We start from the raw sequence: 23038 nt of genomic DNA on the forward strand, positions 1-23038 counted from the left end.
AGTAGTGTCTGGCTTCATTCAGCCCCAAAACAGGGTGATAAATGACAGGGACCAAAGCCCTGTATTCTAAAATGAGCTCTAAACTGGGAATAGGTACTACTCGAGTTAGGTCTGGAACGGGCATCTTAAAAGTTGTGCATAAATGGGTATCTCTGGGCATTCTCGTTCAGCAGTGCACAGGAACGTGTTGTGAAGCTTCTCCTGGATAAAACGCAGCTTTTCCTGCCCCTGAGTGGGAGCTGAGGAGCAGAAATGGGTGTGCACCTGCTGAAGCCTGGTAATTTCTCTCACTGAAAGGTGTGGTGCAGCTGGAAGGACAGCGCTGTGCTGGGATGGGTGGGCCAGATCTGGGGGTCACATGAGTAGATGATGAGGCTCTACCCAGCCACCCACTGCTGCCCAAGCAGGGAGAGAATGGGAAGAGCCAATCACAGAATCACAGAATTGTTAGTGCTGGAAGGGATCTCTAGAGATCATCTAGTCCAACACCCCTGCCAAGGCAGTCACCTAGAGCAAGTAACACAGGAACGTGCCCAGGTGGGTTTTGAATGTCTCCAGAGAGGGAGACTCCACAACCTCCCCGGGCAGCCTGTTCCAGAGCTCTGCCACCCTCAACATAAAGAAGCTCCTCCTCATGTTGAAGTGGAACTTCTTGTGTTTTAATTTATGGCCATTGCTCCTCATCCTGTCACTGGGTACCACCAAAAAGAGTCTGGCGCCATCCTCTTGGCACCCACCTTTGAGATATTTATATGCATTTGATGAGATCAAATGCTGGTGCCCAGCCCCGGTTGCATCCTGTCCTGGAGGGTGTCTGGGCATCCTGCTGCCGAATAGCCTCCCAGCAGTGCACATCAGAGGGCGCCACGCACAGGCCGGCCTCAAACGTGAGGGTCTGGGGCTTTTTCTCGGTTTGGTTTCCTTTGTTTTATGGCGGCACCCTGGGCCTTGTCTCTTGTGAAACTGCTGTAAAACAGCTCTAAGTGTAGGCAGGTTGCCCCCAGCGGGGCGATTGCTGCTCATGGCAGCGCTGGAGCATGGCTGGCAGTGGGGTACCCGTCCCTTCCCTTCCCTTCCCCTGCCCCGCCACCAGGAACATGTCTCCAGTTTGTGAACGAGAGGGTTGCCCCTCCCGGCTGTCTGCCAGCCGCTGCCCTGGAAGACCTGGCTCTGGGGTGCCCCAAATTGTCCCGCTCGCTTCTTCAGTGGGACCCGTGAGACACCTTCGCTGTGTGGACATTCTCGCCAGCGAAACTGCCCGACCACGAACCGGTAGAGGCGGGATCTGCCAGCGGTCTTGGCTCGCTCTGTCCCTCGCATCGTTGGATTTTACACTTGAGGCTCTGTGAGTAAGTGAAAAGTCCTATGTTCCTCCCATCCCAGTGCATGTGAAATGCCGCTGAACGAGCTCACAGGTTTCCTGGGTTTCCCTTGTTGAGAAAGAACGGCTGATAAGGCTGACGAACACTGCTGCAGGTGGTTAATGGTTAACCAAAGAGTGCAGGGTGAGCACAGCAGAAGTGAAGACCGAATAGTCACTGGAAAATCCTTATAAATTTCTTGAGGTTAAAATTCCTTAGCCACTTCTGGTAACGTCTTCCTCAAAGGGTGGGAGACTATAAGAGAACCACAGAAAATACCTTCTTCCAAGGTACCTGGAAAAGGAGTGAAATCTCTTAACAGGTAAGGATAAATTCGGTAATGTCTGAAAGTGAAGTTGCCTCTGCACTTTCACCAAATAATCTGATCCAACAAGTCCACATAATGTGTTAAGTATTAAGCTAGTCAGCATTTAGAAGTGCAGCATAATATGCTAAATGTAAATCTATTTTAATTGACGTGTGCTTTAAGCCAATTTTGTTGAAACTTTGTGAATTCTTGACTATATTTTGAAATCAAAACTCTGCAATTCACAACATTTTTGAGGGAATCTCTTCTTAACTGCTTCTAAAAATTGACTTGAGGTCACTGCTGGTAAAGTGAAGAAGCCTGAAGGGATGGCAGTAGCTCTAAGTGATGGTATACTGGGCAGTCTTGGAGCTGAATCCCAGCTGACAAGGTAATTTCATTAACCTTTTCAAACTTGGTCAGAAAAAAAGTTATTATTTGTTTGAAAATTTAGTTCTCCTAGTCCTATAGCTTTATTTCATTGTAACAGTGTCACATTAGGCTTGTCCTCTTGTAGAGATCCTGTTTATGACACAGGGACTGGAGCCATCCCCGTAAATTGACACTACGATTTTACGTGGGGCTAAATGTGAAACAGCAAAAATTACTTCAACACTGGTAGAGTTCAGAGAGCAAGAAGATAATGAAATTGGAACTACCATTCATAAATATAAAATTGGAAAAGGAAAGGTGGAATAAAATGACAGTTTTTACCAATTACCATTTACATTACAGAAATTTTCTGTTATGTCAATGGTAAATTAAAGGGGAAAAAAAAGATGCTCCAACGAAAGTGTGATGAAAAACAAGTTTCCAGTATAACTGTGATACATGCTGAAAGGTTTCCTTGGGTGAGTGACCCTTGACGGAAGAGCATTCTGCCATTCAAAGTGTGGATCCCCCACCAGTGCATCTCCAGTTCCAGTGAGGAAACTGGAATTTCTTGAAATTTTGCATGAATAGGAGATTTGCTGAGACTAAGGGTGTGGACTGTGGGTTTTTAATTATACAGCTATGTTTACTATTAAATAATAACATTTTTCTCCCATCTTGTCTTTGAAAGGAACATTTGGTTTGAAAATTCAGGCAAAGTTTGTTAAGCTTTGTCAAGATGTAGTAGAAATTAGTTTTATCCTTCCTGGTTGTATGTTTTCAAAGGAATTAGATGGTTTCTAGGGAGTCTAATGTAGTTTAACGTTGCTATTCTTGTATTATGTCAGATGTATTACTTTATTCCTGAATTTATTCTTTACAATTTCAAAGGCAGACAGTGAGAGAGATTCTGTCTCTAAGATGATGATGACTGATATGAGCATTAATATTGATAATCATGATAATTTTTCATTGATTCTTTACCAGTGAAATGCCATGCTGTAAGTCTCAGTGTAGGAACATGGGATGATTTGTAGGCAAAGATGTGATGCCAGTGCTGTGTAAACTATCAAACAGTCTCTATAGAGGATGTTATCTCCCCCCCCCTTTACGTACAGCCTATCTCTACAAGCCTGGATATGAAGCAGAGAAGTTAGGAAGATTTTGAAGTGACTTGAACAAAGATAACATGGAAAGGTTTCAGTCACTGAAAGGAAGATAAGGAGGGAGGACATGGGACTCTTCTGATCGTAACACTGGAGACAACGGAAGCCATAGTAGCAGCAACTGTGCACTCTAGTAGAAGCTGCAATGATAATAACCCTAAGCCAGCGTTATTATTAGCATTTCAGAGTTTCAAGCCAATCATGCCAGACTTAGGTTTGTGACATTCCTTATGCTTCAGAAAATTCTTTTTTTTTTTGTATACCAAGTACCGTCTGATTGCTAGGGTAACATCAGTCTCTGGTGTCAGCATTACTGTCATATAATTTGGAGTTCAAGGGCTAGAGCAGCGTGTTGAAATACATAGAAGGAAGCTGCAAAAAGGAAGGGAATAACCTCTTCCTGCTTCGTGGACAGGATGTAAATAACAGAGTAAATCTGGGAGAAAAAGAGATCCTAGAAAAAAAAAAGCACTGGAGTGTATTGTTTAGGAAGGCTATAAATTCAGCATCAGAGTAATGCTACTGTTAAGTTGTTTATAACACTTCCCTCTGTTTTGCCCTCATTTGTACTCAGTTGTGGTGTTGACAAATTGTTTCATTTAAATGAAAAAGACCTCACAGTTTTAGATTTTTTGTCTGACACGTGACAGTGCAGGTACAGTTAACATGATGTAACATGAAACAAGCATCATTACTGAGACTACTTAGTCACGTAAAAAGCAAGATGGGAAATTATAGAGATACTGCATATGGTACTTTCTGCTTTTAAAAACAATCTGAGCTCATAAAATTAGAAAGCATCCAGCTAATTGTAGAACCAGGTATATAAATTTCAAAGCAAATATACATTTCCAGATACGTGGGACACTGAAGGCTGCTGAAATGCCAGCATGCTGGGGAGATGGCTGGCAGACACCTTTTCAGCTCAGAAAATACCCTAAACAAAATGGTCTTTCAGTGGGGCTGATATTGTCCCTTTCTTTGCTGTTTCTTTAAAGGGAGGGAGAGAGAATGAATGCAAAGGATTTAGGAGGAGGTGAGTTTTCTTTAATGGCATCCTGTAGATGCATTATCTCACAGAGACCTTGTTCTTTGTATCTCACTCTGATTAGCACGTGTCTGTGCAGTTTTGAAATGTTTGGACAGTTTTCCCAGAAGAAATACATGTGTCTTCCAGCAGCTTTAAATTGCTCTTGATATGTTTGATATCCTTATACATCTGCAAACCTATCAGAATCTTGCTGAGTTCTTGACTGTAGTTCTTCCTGTGGTAATTATATTTTCTGCAGTTTTAATCACACATGATGTGAAAAAGTGTTTCCTTCTGTCTGTTTTTAATCTGCTCTCTTTAATTCCCCTGAGTAATTCCTCTTGGGCTTTTAAAATTTGAAAAACAGAAAGAAGTTCTTTATTTCTCCCTTTACTCTTTCATTCCCTTATCCTTTCCTTGGTTTCCCTCATGTTGTTCTGTTTTCAAAGCTAACCAGGTCCACTCATTTGAATCTTCCCTAGAGGAGGGCATTGAAGAAAAATCTTCTCTGACACTTCAGGAGGGCAGCGAAGCCTCTTTGAAAGTGAAAATCTGAGAGAATATTGAATATTCCAGAACTGTTCCAACAATTGATCGAAAGTCCCTAGAATATTTTTCGTATAACTCACTGACTTGTTCTTACTCAATACAAACTTCTTGCTATTCTTGATCATACTACTTACTAAACAGAGGTTTTCATTCAACAGTGCCACCAAGATTACTTAGACTAAGTCCATTAGTTTGACCCTTAAGATATTTTCCCCCTTTGTATGCTGTGTTACTTCAGAATTAATGTTACTCGGCTTCCTGCAACTCTGTACTTACTATTCAAGATGTGACATTCCTAGCTCTCCTCCCCAGTTCCTATGTCTGCATCTTTAATAGGAAAAGAAAAAGAGGGGGGAGTGGGATGGGATGGGATGGGATGGTGGGATGATACCTTTCACTGCAAGCTTTCATATCTTACTAACAAATATAAAAGCCCCCAGGTATTGCGGCTTTCGTATATTTTAGGCAGCTGAGGTAGAGGAGTCTAAGAGACCTCCTTGGCAGGAACTGTGATTGAGATGGGACATAGAAAGAATGGACCAGGAGGAATATTCACTGTAGTGATGGGTAGTGACAGGTCTGAGATGGGACATGATGAATAAGCCTGTACTATAACAAGATAAACTAACATCTAAGAGAACTTTTGGGAGAGAAAGAGGAATATTGTGTGTATTTCTCTAAAAAGGACAGGCCAAGGAGCTGGCTCTCAGAGATGACTGAGAGGGGATCTCATCAATGTCTATAAGTATCTGAAGGGAGGGTTTCAAGAGGATGGAGCCAGGCTCTTCTTCATGGCGCTGGGAGGCAACAGGCAGAAACTGAAGCACAGGAAGTTCCACCTGAACATGAGGAAGAACTTCTTTACTGTGTGCATCACCCTGCCCTGGAACAGATTGCTCAGACAGGCTCCAGAGTCTTTCTCACTGGAGATATTCAAGAACTGACAGGACACAATTCTGTGCCACATGCTCTAGGACAGCCCTGCTTGAGCAGAGAGGCTGGACCAGATGACTCACTGTGGTCCCTTCTAACCTGACCCATTCTGTGATTCTGTGGTCTGTTGCCCATGGTTATTGACACACACTGAAGATGTTCCGGAAGATGATAATATTTTCTGCTCAAGTATAAAAGACTAGTTAATTTTACAGAATTTGCATAGGAAGTGGAAGCACCCAGGGAACAAAAAACCTGATCTTTGGAAAGAAAGAAACGATGGCTAGAGAATATCTTTTTGAAACATCTGTCATGAAAAGTAGAAAGTAGGAAGGTGTTACAGATGTTTTCATAGTAAATAGTAAAAGGTCAATAATTAAAAGCACTTCTAGTGGTGATCTTAATCTATGAGGAAAACCCCTTCATATCACTAAGTTTCCAAAATAATGTGTAAATAAAATTTAGTATTACAATGTAGAATCAGAGAAAATACTTGATTGTGAGAGCTTGGAAACCTCTGTACGATTGTACTTAACACTATTTAGTATTAAGTAACAACAATAAAGTGGTGTATAGAGTCAAACTTCATAACAAATGGAGATATGGAATTATCATTGCCCAGAAATATAAGTTCTGAGACAAAATAAATTTTTTTGTTTACATTTACCTTAATAAGGCTGATTAATTCAAACTAACCAATTAAGTAATAGAAAGCATTCGTGAATAATAATAGCATAAGCATAGCTTTAAGGAATTGTCTTACTGAAACAGAAAACATCTCACAACCCAACTAGAGTGCCAGTACAGGCATCCCTAGGCAGTCACCAGCTTAGCAGCAGGGTCATGCTGCAGTTCTGAGTGGTTTCACCACTGGCTCTGTGGCCTGAGTCAGCAGAAAAAGCAGCAACCTCTAACTGGATGCACGTTACACATACTCCCATGGTTTTCCTTTTTTAATATTTTTTTTAACATTTTAATCTTTTTTCTTATGGCATAAACTTCTGTTTCTTCAGTATTCTTTTTCCTCCAAGGAAATTTATATCTAATGTTGGCATCCGTCCCTAGAATCCTTCTTTTCATCATATCCTAGAGTTTATTTAATTATTTAGTCATACCTTCCTTTTTTGTTGAGGCTGATGACATACAGCCTTTATTCAGGTAGGTGTGTAAATTCATGCTTATATTTGTTAAGCTTCTGTTACAAGATCTTTCCAGACTCTCCAAAGTCCTTTATTTGCTAATTGCTAACATGACAGGTGCCTCACACACTCTCTCTCCTGTTTTCTGTTGCCTTGCACATGCCAGAATTTTTTTCCTTGGCACTGCTCACTGAGGTGACGACTTATCTCCTCATTTGTCTGCCTTGCCAGCTTTTAAATGGGTCCATATTGTGCCATTATCTTTAGACACCTGGAGACCAGGTACAAATTCCTGAGCAAGTATTGCAGGACCACACTCTGAGGCCTGCCACACCTGCCAGAATAGGTGCCTTGTTGTGTTAGGCCACTGAAAATAACATTTATTATAATGAAAAGTTTTAATTCAAAAAGTAAAACCCAGAGCCTTACAAATGTGTTTCATGCTAACGAAACATAAGGCACAGAAAATAGAATACATTATTATGATTATATGTAAGTGTAAGGATTCTCTGTAGCTGCATCAGCAGCTCAGCTAGTTATAAGGCTGATCTCAAGAATATCTGCCCACGGCACACAACTGTTGTGTGAATTCATGCCCAGGGTTGTTCTTACACCTACCTCTGCTTCCTTCTTTTCAAGGTTATTGATACATATTTCTATTGTACATTGTCATGAGTATGTTCCTACTTTTGGGTGATTTCCATTCTAGCACTATCTAAGAATCTGAGATGCAAACCTATTTTTTGTTCGTTTAATCTTCCTTTTTTAAAAAAAAAAATTTTTTTTTTACCATTACAGTAATTTGTCACGATGTTGAATGTTGTTCTGTTCAGCCCATTAATTAATTGAGTACTAGTCCTTAAATGACTTTAAGATTGAGTGGTGAACCACTCATTTGCTACTACTGTGGGTTCCTCATGTTTCCTTCCAAGGCTAAAAAAAAACCCGACAAAAAATGTCATTCCTTTTTTGCTACAGCTGTTGCTTCATTTTGGAGGTTCCTTTGGCAAAGTTTTTCTAATTTTTCAAGAGGACATTTCTTATCCTTTTGAATATATATTTCTTAAAAATACATTGTGCCCTTTTGGAGCAACAATTTTTGACTTAATGCGTCTTTATGTGTAGTCCATTTTAAAGGTGCATAAATTTGGGTAAAATTTCATATCTGGCAGAAGGAGTTAGATATTAAAGGTTGTATAGGGAAGCCAATGTTGGTAATCCTACAAAATAAAAAAGTTATTACAGATCAGTAAGTACTGTCTGCTAGCACCTTCTTTCTCAACTGTTCTTATTTTTTCTGCTGTTGAAAATGGCTGTTAAAACCCCACCTTTTGGTTACTGTTTTATTTAGAAAGTCATCTCTAACTTGGATGTTTCATTGGTTTTGAAACTTAAAGTGGTCTTGGTATTCTACAGGTTCCTTGTTGGACCTACACACTTGTGCTGTTTTACTAGGAAAGGCATATTCACACATCTTTAATTTTTCTTGGCTTGTTCCTAGCATAGAGTTCCATCACAAGTTCTTTTTAAGAACAAGACTATCAAGGCTATTTGCTGCACATTGCTTTTAAGTATTTCTTTTTAGTGCACATACGTTTGGTACATAAATTACAAAAAAAAAAGTGTGTGAACAAAAGTGTTTGCTATTCTGAAGCTTTGAATGTTATTACATCGTGTTACTACAACATAATTAAAATAAAAAGATTATCACATCTTATATAGCTGACCTTGCTACCAGGTTTTGATTTGTCAGCTTTTTGCAGTCTCTACTGCTCAGCACTATTCCATGTTAGGAGTTAATCCATTACTTATTTTCAGGAGAGGATTGTGTTTTTGAAAAAATACAGTTCCTACAGAAAACTGGTAGTTACTTTAATAACAGAAGCCTCTGATAAGTTGTGGAAATGTTTCAAAATTACTAAGATGATACATCAAAATTTGTTGTATTCAAAGCAGCATAAAACATTCTTTTTCTCAGGAAAAGTACCTGTAAAAGGAAACTGGAAGGAAAACAGAATAAATGTAGATGTAGAAGCACCATTCATTTGTTTGAAAAACAGCAGAAGGGTTATCTTTTTAACCAAATAGGAAATATTATGAATAAAAATGGCTTATTCAATAGATATTTAACAGGACAAACAGAGAGAAGTATGAAATTGTAGTGCTAGATAACGGAGTGTAACTGAGCTGTGAGTAGAGGAGTTTGTGTCCTCTACTGTAATTTGTACATCATTCTCTGCTTCACTGCACAGTGCCTCTACACTACCAGTTTGATCCCAATCACAATATTCAGCTCATTTTTCCTGGGGAAAAAAAATAAGTTTAGATGCCTGATGAGGATGTGAATTCAGCTTCACTGTAAGAAAACCCACAGCTCCACCTATCTCTATTCCAAATTCAACAGGCAGAGCCATAGCAAATGTTTTGAGTCTTAACACAGGTTCTGGATCTCTTATTCCCCAGTCTTCTTCCACATGCTAGTTGAGGACGCTTCTGGTCACCTTGTCATCACAGTTTTACAGCTTGTCTTCCTGGGTAGCAGCAGTAGCAGCCAGCAGAGCTGTAAGCTGCAGAGCTGAAGAGAAGTGTATTGTCTTGAGGATCCAGAAATACTGTCGGGCTTTTTGTGACAGCTTGCTATTCTAGGATTGGTAGAAACCAACTTTTCTTTGTAAGTATCCATTGAATGTATAACACTATTTCTCATGGGGTCTTTTTTCAGGGAATAGAAAGTAAGGAGGTCATGTAATTTATCCCTTGTTTCACATCACATTGAGGTATTTCCTTTATCTTAGCAATGTTGCAGGCTTGGAATGTGTTTGATATGCATTTTACTCACAGCTGAATAATCTTAAGCTTTTTTCATATAGTAAATGAATTACTTCAGTTATTCTTGAAGATTACAGTAACATAAAATGTGGACTACTGACCTGGGTTGTATGAGTTTATTATTGAGTAAGATAAAGTAAATAAATCATAATTTTGGTGAAAGATTAGTGTGATTTTACATGCTGAACATACACATTAAGAAAGAAAATTAGCAACCAATGTAAAATGTTAACTGCTATTAAATAATTCACTAGTCAGATACAGAGGAGTTTTCTTAAGGTTTGCTTCAGTGGGCAACAGGAATAGGCTTAGACTGATGTGTTGTTGAAAGAGAAAAACTTAAAATATCCTCTAGAATTCAGCACAAGCTATAGGCAGGTAAGGTATCTTGTTTCAATGTATGTAACATAAAATGTAGTAGTGATTCTCCTTCCCTAAGCATATTTTTCCTCCATTCTGTATTCTCTAAACACTGAAGAAGAGTGAAAAGTTACATTTCTAAACCACTTTCTGCTGAAAAAAGTAGAGATGGTAGAGGTAGAAGAGATGTCTCTTAAGACTACACAGATCAAGATCTCTCCCAAATAAAGGAGATAGGGGTTTTTTTAAGAGTTGGCAGGAAGGAAAAAAACAGAAATCTCAAAATTTCCCAAACTTTCCTAGATTGTCTTTCAGAGAATGATGCAGAATGTTAGACTGCTGTAAATGCAGGTTGCTTCTGGACTGGCAACAACTGACCTCAGAACAAAGAGGTTCAAAACCTGTGCCTCTGACCAGAGACACTCTGCCAGAGTTCTGCCAGAGTTTGGTGCTGCCACTTTAAACCTGGCCTAGATTAATGCTGTCTGGATTCCAAATTCAGCTGGAGCCAAATGTGTTAGCGCAGAAAAATAAGCTGGAAGAGAGCAACACTTTTTAGCAAAATATTGTATGGAAAATTTGTCTGAGAACTTACCCAGTATCGCACAGCGAACGGCAAAGTCTTGCATTCTGTACTTGAAAGCAAGAACTTGAACTAAGGTCTCTCAGCATAAATGTAATGAATACATTGGACTGTCCTTCTTATTTAACTGCCTATCTCTGCCAGTCGCATGTAAATCCTGCCTAAATGAGAGCCTGCCTTTCCTAGTGGTAATGTGGAAGCTGTGATTATCTGAGGTGTGGAAGGGAACAAGATCATAAGGAGAACAGATGGCAGGCAGTTCTGAGTGGGGATATGGCTGGCTGCACTGTGGTGAAGCTACCTGCAGCAGCTTAAGCTGTTATCTTTTCTGGCACACTGTCTTCCCTCCTAGCTGGAGATGATTGCCTTTCTTGTGGAGTTGGCAGGAGGGATCGTGTGAACACTTGGTGGCTCTGTCACCTAATGCCACAGAGACAGCCAGGTTGTTTTAGGAGCCTTTGGTAGAATGAGAATTGGTCCCAGGGTTTTAGATACAACTGGACTTCTATTGTTACATAAAATACATACTTTTCAACGTAGTTTAGTGTTATCTACAATTTTTAGCATTTAGCATAGCTTATTGTTGCACAAAGTTTTTATGAATTATTATACTTTCCTTTAAGCAAAATTTCTAGTAATGAGTGTAATGAGTAATGAGCTTTCTTACTGTCTAGAGTCTTTAATTACTTACACTTTTACTCACTTGGACTCTCTGCAGATCGTGTCAAACTCCAAGTAACAGGTGCATGATACAATAATCGTAATCTAGACTCGGACTTTACCCAAAAGAACATGAGTCACTCAGTCTTCAGAGGAAGAAAACAAAGGTAGCTGCATCCCAGGCCACTGGGGGATCACGGGTTTTGCTGTCCAGCATCAGGACTTGCGACTGCTTGATTTTATGGGCAATATTTCATGTACTGTTACACTTCTGTGTTCCCTAACAGGTGACACCACATCCTGGCAGCAGTGCTTGGTGGGCAGATAGTTTTTTTCACAATGCTGCCAGGGAATCTGGCTGTTCTGTAATGGCGGTCATCACATCTTGGTGACAACTACAGTGTTGAAAAGGGGAAAAGAGAAGGAGGTGATACATGATTAGCACACATTTTATGGCTGTTTGTCTTAGGAAATGGTGTTGGTTATACTAACCATATTACCTGGAGTCAGGAGCAGGGCATATACGGGTCACATGGCTCCACTGGAAAGCTGTTATCTTAGTGTAAATGTGTCTTCCTGCACAAGTGGTTTAGATGGGTACATATATCACTTCCACCTCTGAGGCAAGGACAGTAATCTGCAGCAGAAGGTAGCAAACATTACTTTACTTATTGGTTCAGCTGTGAATGTGTGTCCATGACCAGAGAGACCTGTGCATGTGGAAGGTTCAGTTCCCATTCAGTTCTCTGGAGCTCTAGGTTTTTGATACGTGTGAAGTAATTTCTCTTTCTTGGAGAAAGTCCATGTATTCAGCACATTTTATGTTATATAAGCATAAAGTCTCCAGAAGATCTGCATTGGTCTTTTCTAGAAAGGTGCATGTGTTAGCACAGACTGAAGGAGAGCCAAAGACACCTTTGCAGCAAAGCTGACATGGAGGGAGGGCAAGAAACAGCAGAATGATCCCTTGCTGTAGTATTTGCTGTAATCTGAGAAAACTGGGCACCAACATGCTCTTTATGTGGAGACTCTAGTGTTGTTCTCATCCTATAAAGAGTGACTCAAGGCTTATAGGGGTGACAAATGCTCTTTGAAGCTTTTTGCAAGTAGGGCATGGTAGTGCATGGCCGTCATGACAAGGCATTAATCACAGTCAGTGACAAAATGTCTTCTCGACTGTTATGTGTTCTTTGATATCTTTGCAAACAGTGATCCAAACAAATCACTTGCGTAAGAAGTGCTGCATTTCGTTCCCCCTGTATTTCAAGCCATCTTCTTCATGCCTCATCTGGGTCTGTCTTTTCATCCGCACAGTGGACTATTCCATTCATAAACTAACTGCTATAACTTGCTTTTCTAACATGAGTCTTCATAGCAGATTTAAGCCCTGATAGCAGTTCATCTATCAGCCACAGCCCCCGTGAGGCTCACAATAATCAATGCTTGAGAAAATTCTCTCTGCGAGCAATACGTGGCTGGACAAGTGCCCTGGCAGTGCCTACGCCTCTAGGTAAGCACATCATCTCAGCTCACAGCAGAAGCTATTCCTATCTTTTATTGGAAGAATCTGCCTACTGTGATTGCAGCCTGCTCTCACTGTCTCTGTGACTCTTCACAGCCTGTCAGTTTTTCTGTTGACACTTTTTCAGTTCATCACAACCTCTCTCTTTTCGGTAGGCTTGCTTCCATAAGAGTAATGTGCTCAGGCTGTCTCGAACCAGCAAGTGGTACAGTAACTCTTCCGAAGCTGTGTGTTTCAGTCTGTGCCCATGTTCACTTCATTAGCAGTTCCTTTTTATCCTTCTTTGGTTTACCTTCACATGTTCACACAGACAGCAATAGGAACTGAACAGGGAAAACAAGTCACACATAAAATATTCATGAAAGAGAGATAGTTACTTTCCCAGTTTGTCAGCACTGTCTGAGATTCATCTCCTGGCTAATCTGTTGCAAAATCTACTTATGTTCTGCAGGAGGCTTAGCTTTTATCCTCATATGTTGCAAGTAATCTATCTATTTGTGTCTGAAGGCTTTATTTAATTCTTAATTTCTTCCAAAGGAAATGCACCCTTTGTTTTATTTAGAAAATTATTAGTTGCATATTTTGGTTAAAACATTCTCTTCTGTCTTGTCCCATCCTTATGGCTTATGCAGATTTGGACCTTGTTTATGGAACATATAAGGACTTTTCATTCCAGTACATCTGAGTGATTTTCAAGGTGTTTTTTTTTCTTTCTTTTACCTTTTTGTAGATAACTTTCTTTTTCATTACTGGTATTTTTACATTCATAGAAGAAAATATTGGGGGAGTGAAAAAAAGACAAAGATGGGGCTCTACTGCTGTTCTCTCTTTGAAGGAGCAATAGCAAGGAAAACAGGAAAAAAAGGCCTTCAGCCTCCAAATAGTGTCCCTGCTCTACAGATAAAACCAAATATTAAGTAACAAACCAGTGTTTTTTCCTATGCTTAGGCAACAGTGACTGTTCCTTTTATGCCAAATGTGGAAAACGGACACAAACATTGTGCTAGTACAATTTCTAATGAATTGTTTCAAATTATTTTCTCAATATCTAAAGTACCGATGATATCTGAGTCAATTAAAAGCCCTTCATGTTATAGTGTAGAACAGTATTGTTCAAATAATGTTAGGCTCAGTGAATTACAGCACAAACACACCTTGATCAAATTTAGTAACTAGAGCCACACCAGGAGGCTAGCATATGATAAGTGTCAGGCTATTCAGATGAGGGAAAAATAAAGTTGAGTGTAAAATCATCTGATTGTGACTTGACTGAAAGCCTGGGAAAACTGCCTTTTCATTTGTAACCTTCATTGTACAATGGTGGAAGAGGTAAAAACTATTAGAAAGTGGGTACAACTTCCTCTGCTTTGTTCCATGTCTTTGCACTTGGACTGACAATGGGACTGCAAAGTCGCTGATAACACAGTCTGCATCCTTTTCTGGTGCTGTGCTGAAGCCTCCTGTTCAAACACATTATCTCTCCCACCCTGTTTGCAAACCAAAGGGTTCAGCAATGGTGAGAAATTGATACCATTACTTCATGGGCACAGTACCATTATATATCATCATCAGGGTGACATACCTCCATGTGCAAAAAACATATTGAAGCTTGTCTCTTGTTAGGTGTGAATAATGCAGTCTGTTGGTTGCTTACCAACAAGCCCTGGCCTTTAAACCTTTTGGTATCATCTGTTATTTCTCACACACTTCTATCTTGAATTTTGGAACAGTTTGGCAGTAAAGGGGAGATCTCTATTCACTGTGTTTCAGCAGTAAAAGAAGTTATGCTCTGTGAAAGAGCCTGAAGCCCTTCAGCAGACTGAAGGATCTGGAGCAAATTCAGAGGGCCACATCAGGTCTGACTTAGCCAGCACCTGTGATAGAAAACTTAGTGATCTTGCTTTTGTCCACTACAGAAAGATTCTGTTAAGATGAAATTTGTGTATTGCCAATAGTTGATGATGAGAATTATGAAAGTAGTAGGAGTCAGAAGAATTACTAGAATTGTAGAGAGACATGGAACATGCTTTTTAGAAGTGCATTTAATTTCCCTTTTCCAGCTTGCCTGTTGTACATCTGACACTTTATTTCCTTTTTCTTCCTGAGGAATTAAAAAAAAAAAAGAAAATGTGGTTATTGTCTGTTCACAGGAAGCTTTACAGGTACAGCAGAAAAATAAAAACATATCAGGTGGTATTTCAGCACTGATGAAACCACCATTTTAGTACTCCAATCTTAATTTTAGTTTCCATTTTAAATTTCCTTTGAAAGTTATTTGCCTTGTGCAAGCCATTTAGGTGAAACATTGAAGTGAGATTTCAATTATCTTTAAGTTTACCAGAGACATCTTCAGTTTCTGCATCTCTTATACCCTTACAACAAATTTTGAGTTTTCAGCCTTTTTCAGTCAAATTCAGGGATAAAGGAAAAATAGGAGAAATATCCAAAACACTTGTTTTCTTATGGGTTCCCAATATGTCGAGACTGTAACTCTGAACACTCAGGAGTTGATTTGCTGTGGGAAAAAAAAGAAACAACACAGTCCCTAGCAACTGACTCTGAGATTTCTTGATGCATTTCAAGATCATAGACAAATCATTACAGCAGCCAACCTGGGCACTGAGAATGCAAGTCACATCGCAGAATAATATCTAGCACAACAAGCGCAGTGGAACTAGCAAGTTGACGTGTGGAGTTTAGGTCCTGTTTTTATTTTGGATAGACTCTTCCAGAATTGTAGCGGAGTTGTATTTGGTCTTATAACATTAGAAGAGCAAATACAGCTGCAACAGTTTTAAGATATATGACAGCAAGGGATTCTTCCTCCTTCACAAAAAGGTTGGCTGTAATACTGCAGTGTACTGGAGACTGGTGTAGGAGCAGTGACTGTCCCAAATCTGTGACGCTACCTGGCAATAAGCTGATCAGGACTATGAAATGCTGATAGTATTCTTTTTTTTAATTAACTTGAACCGCATAAAAATGACAGGAAATTACCTGGATTCATCTAGGAAAGAGAACTCCACATAAAACTTCTAGAATAGGAAAACAACTCTTGAACACTTAGTATTGCTTTTAAGTATACATATGATGAAAGAGAGAAACTGAAAGAAGTTGGATAAAGCATATCCAGGGATGTTAATCCCACATATATACCTGTTCAGAATTAGCAGTCACCTGAGTGGTATTTCAGTCATGTCTGTGTTTGTTTCCTGGAAATAATGTTTCACGAAGTGGATCAATGCATGTGCTCTTACAGCAGCAGCTTCAGCAGAAACGTCCTGGAGTGTGTAACACAGAGCGGGCGCATGTGATCACTCACTGTTAATGAACTCAGATTTGTTAATGGAGTCCCTGGAAGAAAGCACACACCACTCCATAGTTAAGCGGGCAGTGGCCGCTTCTCGATCAGATCTGTCTGCCTTTCAGGTGGTTTTTTTTGCTAAGTATATTTTGGAGGAGGTGTGGGAGGAGGGAGAGATGCTGCTGCTGCATGTTCAATGGAAAGCCCTTGGCTCTGATAGGCTGAAGGGACATGGATATTCTGCCTATATATGCAGGCAACTGCATCCACTCTGCTTTATAGCTGTCACAGAGGAGCAGAGAAAGACAGAGGAGAAGGAAAAATCAACTCTCTGTAAGTAACATTCTTTGTCCTTAAGGCTTTGTGGTTATTAAATTCAAGTAGGTACATTTGGATTAATGCAACAATTGGTTACTGAGAGTGGGAGCTCAGCTAATAAACAGCCAGCTTGTGTTATTTTAGGGATAATAATAAAAAGAAAAGCATTTATTTTTAATCTAAGTTTGCACAATGTGTTGTGTACCTCTCATTTTGATTTTGCTTATTTTTACATCTGCTGTATGTCAGCTATAACTGCTTATATACATTTATGCAGAATCCCATGTATCCAAAAAGTTTGTATCTTGTCTTTCCAAATACAGGAGTGCTTGCAATAACCAAGTACCTTGAGAAATTCTATGCCAAATATTTTGAATAATAAAATTTCAAGATAAATTAAACACATAACTTTTTAGGATGAGGTTTTCTTTAGAAATAACCCTTTCCCGTCACTATAGTAAGACCTCAGAAGGGAAAATTACGAAGTTGCAGACTCTGTGCCAGTGACAGCAATGAATACAGTCAGCAACTTCTAACTGGAAAATGTAATTTTTAAAATAAAATGTGAGGACTCTTAAGAGATATTCCTAATTCTTGGCTTTTGCAAAGGTAGAAGTACAGAGTAAATCCAGTTCCTTTTTACTCATGCTGAAATAAAATTCATCCTGCAGTCCTTTTTCAGGCAATATCCCATTGCCAACGGTGAAAGTTTAGCTTAGCAGTAGCAAAAACCTTCAGTTAAGTTCAGTACCAGGAAGTTCTAATAGCTTCAGTGGTGTCACTGTAGCACCACGAGCCTTTAAATTACATTTTGTTCTGCAACAATCAGTTGGCAGAATAGAAAATGCACTTTTCTCATTTATTGGAAAGATACAGAGTTATTACTTTTTTTGAGCAAATACAGCTATCAGTTTTAGGTGCTATTAATGTGTCTATGTGTTCTTCCTGTCTGTATTTAATAATAGGACCTGCTAAAAGATTTTATTATGTTAGCTGTTGTTTATTTTACTTTGATGAACTGAAGAACAGGCACACATAAAATTGTAATGAATCAAATATACCTCTCTCTTCATTTGTTCTCCTTTTCCTCTTTTCCCTCTTTTCTTCTCCTTTTTCATCTTTTTTTTTCTTTTTCTTCCTCATAACAAATTTCCTGGTAGCATTTAGATATCTTTTACATTTATATTTAGTAAATACAACTCCCCCCAAACAAACAGATTCTAAAATTATAGACCTTTTAACAGAAATATTGAAAATGCTGAATTTATCGACATAATATTGTAACTATAAATGTATTTAGTAATTAATTGTGTGTAAACTGCTCATTTGCATGGTTCAGTTTCAAATAAAGTAGAAAACTGTTTGCAAATGAACATATGCAATCTAAAGTCTAACAACAATTTTTGGTAACTCCACTAAAAAAAGGTATGGCCATGTTCTTTCTAATTTCAGTTCACAGAGGTAGAAGGAGTAGTTGAAATAAAGCAGCAAAGGATATGTCAACTTTAGGTTGTGTAGTGTACTTGTCCTCTGACAAATTGCAGCAAAATCAAAGACCTAAGTGTTTACATGTGAATAAATAATACTAAAAAAGATACATTGATATAATTTAAGGTTAACATGATTGTTCTTGTTTTTACCTGCAGTTTAGAACAGAACTCAATCTTCTCCAGTAAAATAGGATTTGATCCGAAGTATGTGGTGGTGACAATAGCCATTGATTCCTGCTGGGAACAAAAATTCTCAGACATAATATATGCTTGGTAAAGTTGTATTTTATCAATCAGAGTGAGACTGCCAATGACTTTGCATACAGACTGTTTACAATGTGGTAGAGGTTGATAATTAGGCAGGGTGCTTCCTGAGAAGCTGTGCTGTCCTCGCTTGGGGTTCAGCTGGCAGATCCTGAATAAGCTGAAATTCATCCTGGAAGGTATGAGATCTCTGAAAGCGTGGAGCCCTCCTCACTCTTTAGGGGCATTCAAGAAGATAGACCACTATTAAATACTTTAGAGAGAAGCTTAGTTTCCCTGAAATTTCCATTTAGTTTTAGAAACTTGGCCTTCATTATTTTGCAGTTTAAGTTCTTTTGACTTAAGTGGATATTTTGAGTGCATGCAGACTGTAACACTCATCCCTTCAGAAAATACAGATTCTCTCAGTGTTTTCACTTTCAACCCTAAGGGCTGAGTTGTCTGAGGTATTTTGCTTCTTAGAAAATTACATTCTGTATTTTTTAAATATAGTGGCATAGAGGGAAGGTCTCTATGCATTGTGTTGTTGCATTGTACGAGTGCTGAATATGCATGCAGGAGGTGGAAATATTCGCTACTGGTAGAGAGGTGAAGTAATTTGTCTTTTGAGAGATTAACTGGTAAGCATTACAACTGTCTGCTGGATGTGGCTTCCATAGCAAGTAGTAATTTCAAGCAGATGAAGTGAGATCTGTAGTGAACAGTTCAGGAAGAGAATAAAAATAGGGATGAGAGTGTAAGTGGGTCTTGTCACTCACAGAGAAGAAATGTAAAATAGGAGGTGAAAAGGGTAACCACTGTGTTCCTGCAAGGAGTATGCCTTCACAGTTTCCCCATGAGATATGTGTATTACAGTAGGTAAGGAATTTTCAGGCAAGGACTTTTAAGAAAGAAGATTCATGGATACAAAAGAACTAGATTTTTAATTTCTCAGTATTGCCTTTGGGGGAAATCAGAATGGAATACTCTGCTTCAGACTGAAGCAGATTGATATATTTCATTGGATCAAACTGAATTCTAAGTATATTTGATGTTAAGTTAATACTAGTTTATAACAATTTATAGCATTGCAACCACTGTAGCATATTTGGGATGGAAGGCTCCCATTCTTTATTCTAAGGTTCCTGGTTCAGTTAAAAACAGTGAGTTTACCCTGTAATTTAATTACTTATCCTGAATTTTAAGAATGTTATTGCAACAATGATTTATGATAGAAGCAGTGCAGCCAAAACAATGCAAGGATGAGCCAGTGGACCTCCAGTTCTTAGGAAGAAGTATAATGAGCAAATAAGAAACAAGATCTCAGTGATTATCTAAAATGTGTATTTTGTCAAATTGGACTGACAAATTTAAATTCCAGTTCAGTGTCAGTTTCATTGATAGGATGAAACCACAGAATGTGTATCTGATGTTTAGATATAAATTTTATTGGCTTATCATGATATCTGAAAAGAACTTTGTCCAAACTTCTAATAATAAAAACGACAATAAATTATATCAGCACACTGTATAGCAACAAGATGATGTAAATATTATTTGTAATAGAAATCAATTTCAGACAAAAAAATCTAGGTAGAGGAAAAATGATCACAAGCTATATAGCATACCATCTTTGTTGTGATAATATGATAAAGTAAATTTATTTTTGTCTATGTGTTTGTGAGCTGTTTTGAGCTTACACACTATGTAATTTAATTTATGCCTTTTGATTTATATTTTGGGAAAAGCCCAAACAATCCAGAGGTTTCTATGTTAAATGATGCCCTATGTTTGATTACTATGAAGTAAAGAGAGTACTGTAGTGATACTCTTACATACTCTTACCTGTCTTGACATTGTACTTGTGGTTCACTGGATCCACAGATATGGAATGAGATACTCAGATGAACTGATCCATGTGTAAAAGTCTGTAGGAATGACTATAACACCGTGGTGAGTAGCAGTAGTGCTGGAAACACCAATCCTCAAGTTCTGAGTCAGTTCAATCTCAGGCATCTCCTACTAATTTGTCATCGTGTGTTAAATTCTTGTTTTGTCAGCTTTCATCTCTGAAACCAGAGAAAAAAATAAGATTACCTTGTGCAAGTTCTTTAGAGCATGTTATAGCAATGAACTCGTTAATGAAGTAGCATAAAAGAAATAAAACCAGCATAAGTTAAGGGTTAAGTTAGAGATATATTAAAAAAGAAGTGCAACAGTACAATATTTAGATTTCTTCTGGCAAAAATATCTAAACCAAAGAAGTGAGCCTTGGGGTGTAATTAGGTTGCTACCACAGAGATGCACATTGATTGCTGCAGTTCATGCTGAACTGTGAACAAAGATGCATAAAATGAAAAGGCACATAAGATTAGGGAGGTATTGAAGAAATAGAATCATCCTAATTTTAAGGAGTAGAAGCAAAACTGCTCCCTTAAACAGTCTTTCAAAAGGGAGATGACACATAAAGCTGCCCACCGGAATCCTCTGAGGACCATAATGACTACTGGCAATGTGTTTGCAGCAACTTAGTAGCAAGGTCTGAGAAAGGTCCTAATACCCTTTTCAGAAAGTCATAGGCAGAGCCAAATAATAACTTTCATAATGGTTAAGGAGAGTAATATAACTCTAGTAAAATAGCAACAAGAACAGCTATTCTCTGGGGAGTCTTGATGTCCCTACTGTGCAGATCCTTGGTTTCCCAAGTGGTTCGTGACCTACAGCAGCACTAGCCTTCTTAAATAGCGGCAGCAGCAGCTGCTCCACACAAATCCCAGATCCTCAATTTGTAGCAGCCGAGATGTCTCTAGGACAGTGTTTATCAATGATGTCTTTCTTTTGTGATGTTACAGTACTGGTTCAAATATAATAAAGTCCAGAGGGGTCTCTTTTCTTGAAGTGATGTCCTCAGTTATAAATCCTTAGCACGAATACTTGCTATCTGAAAAGTTGTGTCTTAATTACCGAATATTCACATTGTGCTTAGAGTAATTATTTCTTTACAAAGTGAAGAACTGCATGTATGTGAACTAAGCATAGTAATTCTTGACACCAGCAGTGAGTGTCCTTGTTTCACTTGCTAGTTTTCTCACTAGCTCCCAAGGAACAGTACCATTCAACCTGAGCGTACAAAGACTCTGGGCACTGTTTAGGCACTGTGGTCTCAATCTTCACCAAGCACTCAATGCACAGACACATAGAGTAAAAAATTTGGGTGGGCCAGGGTGGCAGGAGCAGGTACCCCTAATATTGTGAATTTATGTTTGCAAAGCACTTCGCAGGCAAACTCCAGCTCATCTCAGCTTGGGTGTGCTCACACAGTCTCTGCCTATCTCAAAGCACATCTGGAGCTCCAGCCCAACATCTTGGAAATATGGACAGCCCCAGAGAGAGCTTCCTCACATCCTTCTGCAAAACGCAGTACAGATCAACTTGAAGTGAATTCTATTTAAAACCTCATTAAGAGATACGGTTTAGTAGGTAACAGCATACGCATTTATAGTGAAAGAGTAAAGGAGTTAAATCTTGAGGCAAGACAGGAGTCAAGAAGCAGATAAAATGACAGGGTGGCACAGTGGATCACTGTGATAACTGTGATTATTATAGCTTGTTATTACAGATTATAATAGAGACACACAGCATGCTATTTTCTTAGACCTCTTCTTTATAAGGCAGGAGGGAGTAGATTATGTGCCACTTAACAGTGCCACATCCTTGTGCCAACCAGCAGCCGTAGGGATTAAATCTGTAATTTCTGAGACTTCATCAATGTGCTTCTACTGTTCTTCTGTGCTAAAGATACTGTCTATCTGTATTAAGGTAATCTACATCATGACCATATGAGTCATCCTATAAATCATATGAATAACATGTTTAAAGCTAGTAAAATTTTCTTTCAAAAATGACTTTTTTTTCCCTTTTTTTTGAAGTGTTTTTCTGATAATAAGCCCTAAACTCTGATACCCATGGATGCTGCAGAATTCCGCAAGAGAGGGAAGGAGATGGTGGACTACGTTGCAGATTACCTGGAGAAGATAGATAAAAGACAGGTCTTCCCAGATGTGGAACCAGGATACCTAAGGCCCCTCATCGCAGACTGTGCGCCCCAGGAGCCTGAGAGCTTTGAGGATATCTTTAAAGACATTGAGAAGATCATTATGCCAGGGGTAAGAAAAATGGATCTGTAGTGTAATGTTCAATACTGCATTTAGGTTTTGAAAGACTTTAAAGAAAGCATGGATTGAAGGCTGTGCAGCTAGACCTTACCAACATAAGTACCCACACTATTAAACTTTTAGAAGGCAAGAGTCTGCTTTACATGTTAAATAGGATCTCACACTTTACACAACTAATGTTTTCTGTTCTTCCTAGAAATAATCGAATAATTCTTTTGCTTCAAGCAAGGCTTACTTTTGGAAATAATCCCCTTTCCTCCCTTGAATTGGTTAAGGCAAAGCTTTATAACTTTCAATTTCATGTGATATTTTTGCTACCCTCATAGCACAGTAAATATTTTACAAAATGGTATTTTTATTAGTCTGCTGTGCCTAAAGTGTTCTTTCAAGCTGATCTTTAAATGTTAAAATTCTCTTAGGAGACTTCTTTCTATTACAGAGTTGACCAGAAAGGATTCTCCAATACTTGTTCTGTTGACTTGTGCTCTTTGTGCTCTAAATGTCAGCTTCTTCTAGTACCTAAAGGCAGATGGCCACTACCTAAATATTAGTCCTTGGATAGATCGGTATTGGACAACAATGCAGAACAAAGCATCTGGCATTTGTCCAGTTCTGAATCTTTCTTGTTTTTCCACTCATGGTGTACCTTTTTTATTTTAAATATATGCTTGTCTCCTAAGATCTCTAAGTAGCTTGA

At 38.8% G+C, this 23038-nt stretch overlaps 1 protein-coding gene across 5 annotated transcripts in view; it reads left to right on the forward strand.

The window, feature by feature from the left end:
* The first annotated feature begins 1492 nt into the window (after positions 1-1492).
* Positions 1493-23038, forward strand: part of DDC (dopa decarboxylase) — a 70066-nt gene continuing 48520 nt past the window's right edge. For 2 of the 5 annotated variants that reach the window (XM_027680584.1, XM_027680603.1), the window contains exons 1-2: positions 1493-1683; positions 22096-22332. In XM_027680584.1, coding sequence (XP_027536385.1) covers positions 22132-22332 — 201 coding nt within the window. In that variant the 5' untranslated portion in view covers positions 1493-1683; positions 22096-22131. Of the gene's footprint in view, positions 1684-1964; positions 2060-16338; positions 16449-22095; positions 22333-23038 lie in introns of those variants that run through there. The other 3 variants (XM_027680592.1, XM_027680598.1, XM_027680611.1) reach the window with 3 other exon arrangements.

The sequence above is a fragment of the Neopelma chrysocephalum genome, unplaced genomic scaffold (genome assembly GCF_003984885.1).
Source record: "Neopelma chrysocephalum unplaced genomic scaffold, ASM398488v2 Primary Assembly neopelma1_22b, whole genome shotgun sequence".
Taxonomy (NCBI): Eukaryota; Metazoa; Chordata; class Aves; order Passeriformes; family Pipridae; genus Neopelma; species Neopelma chrysocephalum.